We start from the raw sequence: 13,390 nt of genomic DNA on the forward strand, positions 1-13,390 counted from the left end.
ATTTCCATAACTTTCATATTAAAATACTGAAATCATAAAACTAAAGGGTGGAACGGAAGAAAATGGAAACTGGAATCCCACTGAAAAAATACTGCATTGGAAAAGCTATTTACGGTGGTCTCTTCAGAGCCCAGTCAGTCCAGTAAACAGTCACTAGCCCTTCTGTCCCAACAACATTGTCCCCCAACAATATATTTTCTCATCGTGCCACCGGGATTTAACACCAATAGAAGCCACCCCCAGCAAAGCCGTATTAAAGGATACCAGGGGTAGGTTAAAGTAAGAAGTAGGCATCAGAACCAGGCTTCACATTTCCTCATCCACTCATCTCTTTGAGGCTTCTTTAGACAATGGATATATATTTAACCCTTTGAGGGTCAGGGGTTCAGAAAAATGTTTCCTCCTTGGAATTTGGGCCAATGTTTTATAGTTTTCTATACTTATATTTAGGTAACAACCGGTCAGCTTCCTCTTTACGTAGAGACATTAATGGTTTATTCACACATTAATCGAATATTTAAATTTCACTGAGACATGGTTACCAAGACTCTTAGTATGACTGAAACGTTGATTTGTGTGGATAAAGCACTTGATGTTTTGGAACACTCTTATGCTTTTGCTTTATATGTAACACGCTACAGCGCCTAGGTATATAAAGTCACTTCGATGAGTGCAGGAGACAGGGTTTTTGAGTGTGTGAGTTAATCCTTTCATATTCCAAGCATGAATTTTCTTAAATACTTTAAAATTCTAATATGTGTGGTTAAACATACATGAACCTCGCCCTTTTCACACGTAAAGTAAAACTCATCATTAACAAGTGCTTTTATATCTGAATACAGGGATAGGCAAAATGTCCGTACAAGGACAGCAATATCTGTTGCGAGGGTTGTGAAGTTCATGGAACATCATTAAACTGTCCACCACAAACCCCAGTAAATGTCCATTATGAGCAATGTTGGTGCCTACCCCTGCTCAGCCACATTTTCTTGATGACGTTATTATGTGGGGGTATGTATATATGTATATATATATATATATATATATATATATATATGGGTCTGCAGTGTATACTATGGTTATACAGCTGCACATATGGTAATAAAACGAATAAATTACCTGTAAATCCGAATTATAGACGTGAAAACTTTCCTGCCTTTGAACCGCGGCTTTACCGTTACCCATGGCAACCGCTTTCCCGGCATGGCTGTGTCACCTTTAAAACTGTCCCCAACCTTATCCTGGGACGACTAGTATAACCAAACTATACTTTTTATATATAATACACACTGTTTGGAGTTTGTTGTATACTTTTTATATACCTTACCAATAATTCCTTCCCAGTCATCTCCATTTTATTTAAATTACACCGTCGTTCTTCAAACCCAATTAACCAGCATAAACGTTCGCTGTGACAGGATAAGATTTCCAAAAAAAAACACTGACATTTTGGATGGAAAAACGGTAGCAAGAGAGTGATGTACTTAGTGGAAATAATAATTATAAACATGTTAACGTGAAGTTACCCGTGTTGCTCGCATTTTATTTTACTATTTTACCATGTAAGCGTTGTAGCCTTCTGGCACTCGGTTGGTTAACTTTAAAGGTGCTGCAGGGTTCTATAGTATTCGTTCAGTATTTACCGCGTTTAATATCCCCTATTTCGGACGCACACAGACTTAGTCAGATAAAGCCGTTACACCTGGGCTATCAGCCCCCAGGCTCCTCCCTCTCCCAGCCACTTCCTGTGAGCGCTGGGCCTAACACTGCTGTGAGGGAGCCGACGGAGCCTACATTCCTGGTAGAGGACACGGCACGGTGCAGTCTGCTGCCGCATGTGCATACGAGGTGAGGCGGCACGGACGTATACCACCGGCTCAGCGGTAATGGGAGCGTGGCCAAGGCGACCGCCGGACAGTACTGAATAAAGGCGTGCTGATGGTTAACAATGTCGCGATGTATCGTTTATGTATAAAACAAAAACGAGAAAACGGTTCACCTCACGTGTTTTGCATATACGCCCTTCAGATATGTATTTACATCATGTGGCTTTAGCTCTAGGGCTTCCGTTACCTTATTTGAAGAATGCACACACAGGGTTATACGTTGTATCATACTGCCGAAGGTAATTTACTAGTAGTGTGTCAGAATTTACCCCCAAAAGAGTCTGCAAAACTACAACTCCCATGATTCTCTGCCAGACGGTCCGATTGTCCCCAGTGTGCTTCTGCTGCAGTAAGGGCTGAGGTGGCCCTGCATCATGCATGGTGAAATCAGTGAGATTTCTTAACCCCTCATCATCTCTATTACTATGATCATCATCGATTCACGTTTTGCGAAGAGGTCCTGAAACACTTGAGCCAACTAGACAGTAACACACGAGAGAGTGCGAAAATACTGTTTTACCCTCCTACTAATGTGTATTTCTTTGTCTTTTAAATTGCATTTTCTTAAGAGTAGCACCAAACTGTCGGGGCGCGACCTGTAATCGAGACGATACGGTCATTTTTACATGTCAAATTTTGCTCAAACAATATTTCAGGGGATGCTTCGTTTGTGGTGCTGGTAAATTGTCCCAGAAACCAAAAGAAGATTGTAATGTGTTTTTTTGAAACTGGAACAGCACCTTTAATGAAAAATACTTGGGCGGTTACATTTTTCTTTTCTAGTGGAAGTTGCCAAAACACAATTATACGTTATACAGGTTTTGAATCTGTATGGATAAGTATGCGCATAGGGCAAGGTTCAACAAACCCCTGACCCGCATCGCCATGGCAACTAGAAATGTACTGGTGCCCTGGGAAGTGCAACCGTGCCCGACTCCCGCGGTGGATCATGCTGGAATAGAAAAGGGTCTTCCCCAAGCTGTTCCCGCAAAGGTGAAAGCACAGCACTGTCCCCAAATGTCTTGGTATGGGGCGGGGGACATGGCAAAACATTTCGGACGATGCTATGCTTCCAACTTTGTCGGAACAGTTTAGAACATGTCATCTTTGTGTTCAGGGAGCAAATTAAAGGGACGCTCCAACCTTTATATGCACTTTAATGGAATTGATAGCTGTGCACCCTCTTCATGGTGACCACCTTTTCCCTTAGAAAGGGAAGGTGCATTAGAATGCCCCCTGTGTGTATGCGGGTCTTTCTCCACCCAAACTCGCTGGCGAGAATATCAGACCACATAAGGGGTGCCACTGGTGTGTCCCTTTAATATATCTTGGGAACATATGACAGTTATTTATTATGATCTCGTAGTTATTAAATCTTCTCTGCAATAATGTAAGATGTAACACACCTACCTTTAATTCAGTTAGGTGGTACCTACCTTTGAAAGTGAAACAGAATTAGGTTGTCTCACAGTGACCATGCTTTGTGTGATGATACGTCTACTTTATATTAAACGTAAACCCTCTTTTAATCTCAAAGGCTCTTTGAAATCCAAACCTATACTAATGCTGAAATGCAAAGCTTTTTGTTCATTTTACTTTTTTTTTTTTTTTTTTTTTTTTTACACAGACCTAAAGATGTCATGTGAAAATACATCAAAAATACTACACGGAAAAAAGTCTGGTTTGACATCTTCTAGAGAAAATGAACTACTACAAAATTTGCAGCTCTCTTCTCAGGATGTTTTAGAAGCCGCCCAAAAGAAAGGAAGGTCGACGTGTCCAAAATGTCACAGTTCAAGAATGTTTTATTGCTACACCTGCTATGTGCCAGTCGAAAATGTGCCTAAAGTAGACATTCCGTGTGTGAAGGTAAGTTATTTCAATTTTCCTGTTCAAATTCTTGTTAAAGGGATAGTTTAATGTCCCTGACACTCCCACCATAAGAGAAAGAATATTACCTGATGCAGAAGAGGCTGTCGTCCTGCAGCAGATGCCCTCCTCCTCCATCATCATCCATGGTCTGATGTTTCTTGCCACTGATGGGCGTGACAGGAAAGTGCTCTCATTTAATTCAATGGCAGCACTTTCTACACATGCACATCGGGGTCTAAAAAGATCCCTGCCCGCAGCATTCCTCAAGCCTGCATAGCATTTAGTTGGTGAGATGAAATGCATTTACAAAATGGACAAGACAAAGTAAATGGGCCACACATCTATATATTTAGAGGCGTTACAGTTTCTGTATGCCAGGCCCCTTGTGGCATCTGAATCTACTAACTTAATTCAATCATGTGTGGCGATATGCACAGACTCAATGTCCTAAGGAAAACACCTTACTTGTTTTTTTTAAGAAATTTTTGTAGTAAGTTTACATGTTGAGGAGCCAGAGGCTGCAAAACTAGGAAGGCAATGCGAAAATTGAGGTCTTGCTACTGAGGATTGGCTAATAGTGAAATATTTTTGACTTCTCCTTTTAGCTTCCTTTGGAAATTGACATTATTAAACATCCTAATGAAACTGATGGAAAAAGCACAGCTATACATGCGAAACTTCTCGCGTACGATGATGTTACTGTACATACATTTCCTTGTATTCCAGACTATTATGATCAGAGGAACGAAGTGAGTATAGTTTCTTATTATGCTGTTTCAATGTTTCATGAATATCCTTATAGGTGTTTTGCCACGTAGACAACATATTAAGTGGGTTAAGTGCCTGGGGAGGTATCTGTCCAGTACTAAAAATATTGTGTTAATGTTGGCCAAAGTCTTTGTTACTCTTTATACTTTGGTACATATATGGGAAACTTCAAAACACAAAAAATAGGTTTGAGGCAGTCTCCAATATATTTAACACTACCCCCTTGCCAGCCCTCCCCTTAACATAAGCAGATCTGTAAGTTTTATTTTTTTACCAATTAGTTTAAATATAAAAATACAAACAAGTTTTATTTTGCAGCTCTGTACAGTTGCTAAACAAGACATAACAAGTATTGCAAGTACTAACATTTTCACTTACAGAAACAAAAGGTAATAAGGACTCTGCTCAAACAAGCTGACAATATAGAAGGTGAATTATGTTGCTATCTATAAAGAGTTAATCAGTTCAAAGACACTGTGAACCATATGGAGTGGTGTTATAGATAAGCTGACACTTATTTAGCTCCCTGTTTGTCAGAGGTTGCAGTAAGAAGTGCATTTGGGTACATGTTAGGCATTCTTTTTATAATATTATGAGCACCTTTCCAAGATTCTTCAAGGTGCTGGATGGAAACTGATCAGGCCTGTTGACTAGATGCTTGTCATCAAGTCTTTGAAGGCTGGGGGAAAGGGTCTAAAGAAGCGAGATAGGCTATTCAAGAAACTCACACCAGCACAAAAGAAGTGTTTGTGATGAGACTGGTCTGAAGTCAAGAGAAGATCAGAGACAAATTGATGTGTATAAGTGAGGTGGATGTGGGGGCTGCATTGCTAGGGCCATTGATGTGCAAGATCAAAAATCCTCAGAAAACAGTGCTTTAAATGCATCTCCTACCAAGACGCAACATTTTATTCATATGAGAATCTGTTTGCAGTTGTATCACACTATTTTTTTTATTGCTGATGTAAAAGCATAACACCCTCCCATAATACAATCCTTGTCACAACATGATCTATACGTCTTTAATCAACTAGGTAAAGCTGTAAAAAAAAAAAAAATCTTTTTGGTTATACATTTTCTAGTATTTTGGCTATAGCAGTATCTGTCAATGTTTTCTTCTTAAAGTTCATAGTTATAATGTTTCTATTGTAGCTGTTAAAATTATTTATTTTTTATCATTGACATGTTTTTGACATGTTTTTTGTTTTTTTTATAGGTCATTCTGGTTTTTCCAGGCAAAAATTCCATGTCGTTGAAAGACAGCCTTTCATACTTGAATAATATTAATCCTGATGGTCAGAAAAAAGAATCACCTAATGAACCTACTTCCAAACGTCCAAAATTGGATGCAGAGAATGACAGGAGCCAAGGAGAAGAAAAACATAATGAAGTAAAAAGAAATAGTTTGAAGAAGGTTATATTTATTGATAGCACATGGAACCAGACAAACAAAATAATCTTGGATGAACGTCTTCAAGGTAATGAATTTATTAAATGTTTTAGATTTGCATAGAATAGAAAATTAAAGTGCATCTTTCGTGAATTCTGGACAAAGCAGTTAAAAAAGATGAACTCCTTCTGTATCCTTAAGTGGCTGTCATATAGATGCAAGAAATACATATGTAATGTTTGTTGCAAAAGGTCTGAAGCAGCAACTTTATCATTTTTTTTTCTATGTTTCACATGAGCATCTTGTTTTGAATCAAGTTCTAAGCCGCATGCAACATGGGACCCTCTTTGGGGTCATAATATAGCACGGATTGTAATCACATAAATATTTATGTTGCAAATGGTGTCAGCCATGCTCCAAACAAATTGCAAAACACAACTTTTTGCAACAGTTCCAGTGTAAGCTCAGACCAGTACTGCCCCTTAGTGTCTAGCTAGGAAAGGTGACTCTTATCTATAGCGAATGCTAGATTTAATGCAGGTAAATCATGCTGCAAAAACAAGATCTACGAGACAGACATGCAAGGCTTCTGCAAACAGATACCTATTTAACACACATTAAGTGCTCAATGCTAGCCAGCAGCTGCAAAGGCCAATAAGATATTGGCATGTATAAAACTGGGTATTGATTCACGGGAGATGGCTATCATCTTGCCTCTTTACAAGTCAATTGTTACACCTCGCTTTGAATGTGAGGTGCAATTCTGGGCACACTATGGGACTAGCAAACGCAAAGGAGGGCTTACAGCATTAATAAGGGGGATTGGACGACCTGTTCATTAACAGAAATGTAAAAAGAACAAGACTTCATCGTGTGAGACTGGAAGAGCAAAGATTCAATACACAAGAAAGGAATGGATTCTTTACAGTAAGGGCAATAAAGGTATGTAATTCACTGCCAAGAGAGGTTGTTCTATCAAAAAGGCCTGGACGTTTTTTTATTTGTATTTTTTTTAGAAAAACAGAACATACAGAACTATAAATGATAGAATAAAAAATAATATCTTAGAGCTTCTTGATCCAAAGAGACATCTGATTACTTTTTTGGAGTCAAATCATTTTTTCCCCCTCGAGTTGGGGGAAGGAATGGATAAAAGGTTTAAACTTGATGAACTTAGATTCTTTCATCCTAAATTACTAACTACTAGATTTACACAAACTCTAGAAAACAAAGTTCATATAGTAATTTACTTTGCTCACGATGTTGGTCATATTGTTATCATAGAAAACTGATGCTTTGCAGGAGATTCGTGTGTGTGTGTGTATGTATGTATGTATGTATGTATATATATATATATAATATATTTGGTGTCAAAGTGCATTCCAACACAGCTGAAACAGTGCAGGATTTAGAAAATTCTGTTTCTGATAAAGGGTTGAAATCCTAAAGTATGTACACTGTTTTGGGTCTTCTTCAGGTATGTAGTTTGACAGTCTGATTAATAAGGTGCCATCATAATCGAAACGGGTGAAAACATGTAATATACATGTATATTGTGAAGTTTCAACACTTTAACCCCTTAACGACCAACAAAGTGCTTGGCATTAAACAAGCTTAGAAATTGCTTTCTTTGCTTAAACTGTGTTGCTGTAATGCCGAGGCACTAAGAAGCACCAAGATCGGCATCATGGGCTGACGGACGCCCGTTTTAAAAGACTGTAGGAGGCAATCGGCAACTCTGAACACTCACCCCAGGACGCACTGTGACTGCTCCGGAAAATATATAGATATATTAGATGATTCCTTTTAACGTTAAAATTAAGACTTGCTTTACAAGAATTGGTCACATCAGGTAATTGTTTACTGATTTGCTCTTCTTTAGCTTTTAAAACAGAAAAGTTCATTAATATACCCAAGTGATGCACAATTTATTGCTCACATTATTCAGTTTCTATGAAGGACTAATATATTCTTCAGGTCTTGTTTCTCATGTATATCTATAAAGGATTAATGTAAATTGGTTAAAATAACCAGGACAGATTGAAGTTAAATTTGTTGTAAAAGGTAACACGCTTCTTGTAATAGAGAGGTTTTTACTCTAATAATCATAATCTGCATGCCTTCTTATTGACTTGAGGAAACTGACAAAGCCAGGAGGTGACAGACATGTTATTAGGGAAGGAATTTTGCGAGTACATTTGTTTTCGTTGCACGTAGCTATGCTATTTCATGCCCCATAAACTATACACTGGTATCATACAAATGATGTAAATAAAATCACATAAAGGAGAAAAGAAATTTGGTATTCACCACAAGGGAGAGAGAATTTATTTTCACAACCTCCCCCACGCATGTGAAAGCCGATTCAACATCTGCTATTTAAGATTTCATTTCTCCCTTATTTTTACCATCTCTTTGTTTAAACTTTAGGCATTTATGTTTCCTTGCTTTCTACTAATAAACAATGTAATATAAGTACCACAAATCTTATGCCAGTGCACTAGTATTTAATAACTATAGAACCTTATAAGGTAAGCTTAACATATATACACGCACACTCATATGCGCTAATTATATTAGAAAACTATGTTGCTATATGTCCTGTCTACTTATTACACTTATTAAAGGTGGTATTGCAATAACATCGCGCACACACAAGGAGTATTAGTTGCTCCTTAAATATCTGACCCTGTTCTTTCATGTATATGCATTCTTCATGGGTTCTTCTATAACTTATTTGATAAATCCTGTTCTGTACTTCTGCTTCCTAAATTACAGAAGGTTTCAATTGTAGGATGAACTGATTTCGGAAACAGAACAGAAAAGATATAATTACTATTTCTTTAAGATGGAAAGGTATCCATTACTTCAAATTACTGGACCAGAATGCCCCCGCGTGTGTAATAGAAGCAGATAGAGCTTTATTTTCAATTTTAGTTTTCTCCTATTAAAGCATTAAGATTAAATATTATAGAAATGGCACTTAAAGTACATCCATGCTTCTTGTGACCATCAATATGTTTAGTGGTTTACTACTTTCCAAGTCCCTGGAATGATAACATTACCAATCGCACAATGACAGCATGTTCTGTAAGCTACAACAAATACTTGTGGTTACAGCTTGGGCACGGTCATTGAGTAGGATGGCTGCAAATTAAGTTTCCGCTATATTCCATAAATCTTCCAGTAGACCTTTAGCAGACCTGCCATTTTAGGCTTTCCTCTGAAGGTTTCATCACAAAGAAGACACAGAAAATGTTAAGCTTTTCTCTCTTTAACTGACAACAACCTTGTAATCATCACATCAGAGGGGCAAGATCACCCTAGAGGGTGATATGCCCCCCGTTTTACAGCAGTGGTGATACTACTGGGAATTGTCTGTGGAATGTTTCGTTTTTAAAAATGGTAAACTCTATCGGTGGAAAGACCTGGTTAATCGATATTTATCTTAAATGTGTTCATTTGATGGCTTATTATGAAAGCCACCTGTTAATTTAGTAAGCATTTTCTCTAAGACAATCATATGAAAAACAGTGTTATTTGATAAGCAAAGCAGATCATTTTTAGCCATTCAGAATGAGTATTATATTTACTGATCAAACAGAAGAATTTAGAAACAAGGATGTGTGGTTTTCCTGTCCTTTTATTAATTTAGGGAATTAAATATAAACAATCATAATGGTGGGTTAATTCTGCCATTTGTGACTAGCTGCTATTGCTTATACATTATCTATCCTAAAGGCCTGGAATAACTAGATGGCAGGTGCTATACAGTTGTCCAAATACTTATTTTTTTTGTATTCTCTTGTTGCAGGCTTGGTAACTGTTGAATTGACAGAAAGAAAAACTTGTTTCTGGCGTCACCAGAAAGGATCACCAGACACTTACCTCTCAACAATTGAAGCTATTTACTACTTTATGGTAGACTATCACACTCAAATTCTAGAGAGGGACTACCATGGAGATTATGACAACCTTCTTTTCTTCTACTCATTCATGTATAGGCTAATTAAGGATGCCAAGAAATCTGCGGGAAAACAGTGAAGCAGAGCCGTATTTTTATGAAACCTATATCGAGTCCAAAAGAACGAACTATGATCGAAGCCTGGCTTGGGAGCATTCCATTGCATGCGTCTTAATGCGGTATGCTTTGCGGCCTATTGCTTTACAGAAAAACTGAAACGTATTTAAAAACACCATTTTTTCTGCAAAGAGCGTTGGATCTAAGTAGGGTTTAAATATTAAAAATAATGCACATATTTGTATTCCGGAAATTCCTTTATTTTCTGCCTTTTAATGAAATGTACAACTGTGTGTAATAGTTTCATGAAAAAAGAAAGTTTTTTTATTTTGTATTGCTGGCTAATCAATTTCCCCTTCTCTTGAAAATTTGAAACTGTTATTTTATTTAATGACTTTTGTGGTTTTACAAAGCTGATGAGGGGATGTTTTTTTCTTCAAAAGTGATGTAAACTAATAGATTAAGGTCTTTTTTTGTAATTAACAGTTTAATGTATTAATTTGTCAGTGCTAATTTATCCTGGGCCGTAGAAATATTCTCCAAGGGAAGTCATTTTTCCTTGTACAAGTGTCAGGGGCTGGGTCTATACAGACGACTGTAATGACCCAGAGCACCCATTGATGGAATTGAGGAGATATTGCACAGTAGCGGAGCTGGACAGGGTCTGGTGCAGGGTAACTGCATTCTCCAGGGTGTTGAGCACCTAGGGTTGTGCGGCCACATACCAGGGCCTTGACGTAGCAGCGGATGTTATCCAGAGCAAAACCAAGTGATACAGAGAAATGTGCAGGATGCTGCAGGCTGGGAGTAGGGAAGCTAAGCAGAGTACTGGAGAAACATAGCAAGCAAGGAGGACAGAGCAAGAAACATAGCCAGATAAGACATACATGCTACAGGGCACGGAAACAAGGCAAGGGACACAGGGATGGAGAGAGGAGCCGAGATCCTCAGACGCTTCTCCTCAAGGATGGGAACTTTAACTGGGACATGGAGAGAGGAAGCGAGATCCTCAGCAGATTCCGGGAAAAGAGGGCAAAGGTACATAAAAGACATACACACATAAATACAGGACTAGCCTAGGACTATGCGATAACAATTGGAGATTTAGTCACATCTTATGGCCATAGTATCCTTAGCCCACCACTACACCAAAGTACTCCAATATTCGGTGGGTCCTAGCACTAAACCCTGGCTACTGAATTACTAATAAGCTGAAACTAAACATAGAATCTAAACGCATTACAGAGATAAAACATACCTAGAAACTGCAGACTGAGACAAACCTAACAAATGGGTGGGGCACACCTTCTAAAGGAGCAGAAGCTGAAGATAGGAGCAGGACTGGAAATCAAAGAATCAGAAGTATGAGACAGAGCATAAGGAAATCCAGGAATGGATTACAGCGAGACAGATGGATTACAAAGGCAGATAAGCGTCATCAGACTATGTAGACAGTGAGATCATTAAACCACTAGGGCCAAAACACCTAAAAACATTGTATTCATACAAAAATGAATTTGATTGCACCACATTACACAGTGTCTGATTATGAAATTAAGTGAGGATCTTTACCTCATTGTGTGTGATGAAGCGCGGGCATCTAATGTGATTCCCTGGGCATCCCAGCATTGTTGCTCATTTTTGAGTAAGTACTTTTTAAATGGTGCCTTTGCCCTGGGTGGGTTACATTGCTTTCCTACTACAGTTGAGTATGTGTGGCATTATTTGTGTTTTCCCTAAACAAATCTTATATTTAAAAAAAAAAATGTTAAACCTTTAAGACAACTGCTAGTGGTTAGCAAGTCCCTCCATAGTGCTCTATAATGAGCAAAATAACTTATAACCATATATGTTGCTGAACATGCAGGGTAGAAAAAGCAACAGCCCAATTCTCATGAAAATTAGAAACATATGTATAGTTTGGAGGGAAAAAAGAAATCACATAATTACTTGGCCTCAAAACAAAACCAGACATGAAGAGTAAATTGCTCATAAAGTATATAACAGCTTACTGAAAGCAAATATTACAGACCTAGTAAGTAAGTGATGATCTCATTGTGTTCTGTCACAGTGCTGTAGGGCACACCTGACCAGTCAATTGCCCTGTTGTAGGGTGGATGGAATATATATAGATATAAACGGAAAATACTTTTGTAGGCTTTGTGATTTGGGGGGCTTTTTTGGCATTCTGACATTTTTAATCTCTCACACATCATTAGGGTTACTTTAAGTAAGATTTTAACAATGATGTGTGATGCCCTATTGAAGTTCTTTTTTGACTGTATCCTCATTGATGCTTTACTGCTGTTTAGTTGCTGGGTTGTTTTATTTTATTTATAAAGTAGATGTTCTTGTCAACTTTAGAAAGAAAAAAAAGGTTTGGTGGTTGATTGTTTTATCCCACATTTTTTCTTCCACTATACATGAAACACTACCCGTGAGGAAAAGGCAAAAATATATTTTACAACATTATGTGCTGTCACCTGTTATTACTTTTCTAATTGTTCTTTTGTAAAATTACATTACTATGAGTGATAAAAGAGAAACTTAGAATCAGATCATAGAGTTTCAACACTAGATAGAAAAATAAATACATACTCTTTGCAAAGGCAAAATAGTCTCACGTGTCACAAAATGTTAGGTGTTCCAAAGGAATACAGCCTTCAAAGACCGTTTGAATCTAAGAATGCCATTCTCACGAAAGCATCTAATTTGCTTAAAAACCTTTGTAGACAACAGCTGTTTTTGAAGAAAGAGAGTGCTGAGAATAAGATGGTAGCTAAAGTAACCTTTCAAAGAGTTAGGAAAAAGAGTTTGGCTGGGGAATGCTTCACAGGACATTGGCTGGCACATCTAAGTAGTCAGTAAAGGCAGATGGGCAGGAATACTGGTTTTACTCACTAGCTGTGGATGAAAGCATTGATCTAAAGAGCACTGCTGAACTTTAATTAGAGTTACAGATAAACAATCACATAAATGGACAAGTTGTTTCCAAGTGATTAAGGGTTTGAAGGATAAATTACCATTTACGCAAACTTTTTTTGGTTCCTCCGGTTATATGTAGAAGCATGTCTTGCCCAAAGATCACTGCACTATACGCCGCCATGTTTTATTTACATGGAGCATGTATTCTCCAAGTTTCCTTTGTGAACTTCATTCTAGACTAAAACATTGGTTTGGATTGAAAGAAAACTGTGTACATTACCCACCTTAGTAAAGCAATTAAGTCAACCAAATGAAACTAAATTCCTAAAGCTTTAAAATGAGTCCTGGAATCATTTACATATGCGTGGAATATAAGAACCAATCCGCCCATCAAGTCTGAACCTTCAACTTTAAATTCAGTTTTTATTCCAATAAACAACATATATTTGTTTTTGAAAATAAACAAATTTTAAGACGTGAGATTGCTCTCATGCAGTTGAGGTCGTGCTGTGTGCATGTGATGTCATC

The 13,390-nt window shown here is 37.8% G+C and overlaps 1 protein-coding gene across 1 annotated transcript; it reads left to right on the forward strand.

The window, feature by feature from the left end:
• Nucleotides 1-1,741: 1,741 nt before the first annotated feature.
• DTWD1 (DTW domain containing 1) lies at nucleotides 1,742-10,349 on the forward strand. The gene is made up of 5 exons (XM_053465152.1): nucleotides 1,742-1,848; nucleotides 3,514-3,755; nucleotides 4,364-4,507; nucleotides 5,743-6,004; nucleotides 9,731-10,349. The coding sequence occupies exons 1-5, from the start codon at nucleotides 1,836-1,838 to the stop codon at nucleotides 9,958-9,960; spliced, it is 891 nt and encodes a 296-aa protein (XP_053321127.1). The 5' UTR covers nucleotides 1,742-1,835; the 3' UTR covers nucleotides 9,961-10,349.
• The last annotated feature ends 3,041 nt before the right edge of the window (nucleotides 10,350-13,390 follow it).

Source organism: Spea bombifrons, chromosome 4 (genome assembly GCF_027358695.1).
Source record: "Spea bombifrons isolate aSpeBom1 chromosome 4, aSpeBom1.2.pri, whole genome shotgun sequence".
NCBI lineage: Eukaryota > Metazoa > Chordata > Amphibia > Anura > Pelobatidae > Spea > Spea bombifrons.

Bases quoted from the DNA above. Each gene is read 5' to 3' on its own strand.
- DTWD1 (XM_053465152.1), top strand. The intron at 3,756-4,363 runs GTAAGTTATTTC...TTCTCCTTTTAG, and splicing joins TAGACATTCCGTGTGTGAAG to CTTCCTTTGGAAATTGACAT. The intron at 4,508-5,742 runs GTGAGTATAGTT...TTTTTTTTATAG, and splicing joins ATTATGATCAGAGGAACGAA to GTCATTCTGGTTTTTCCAGG.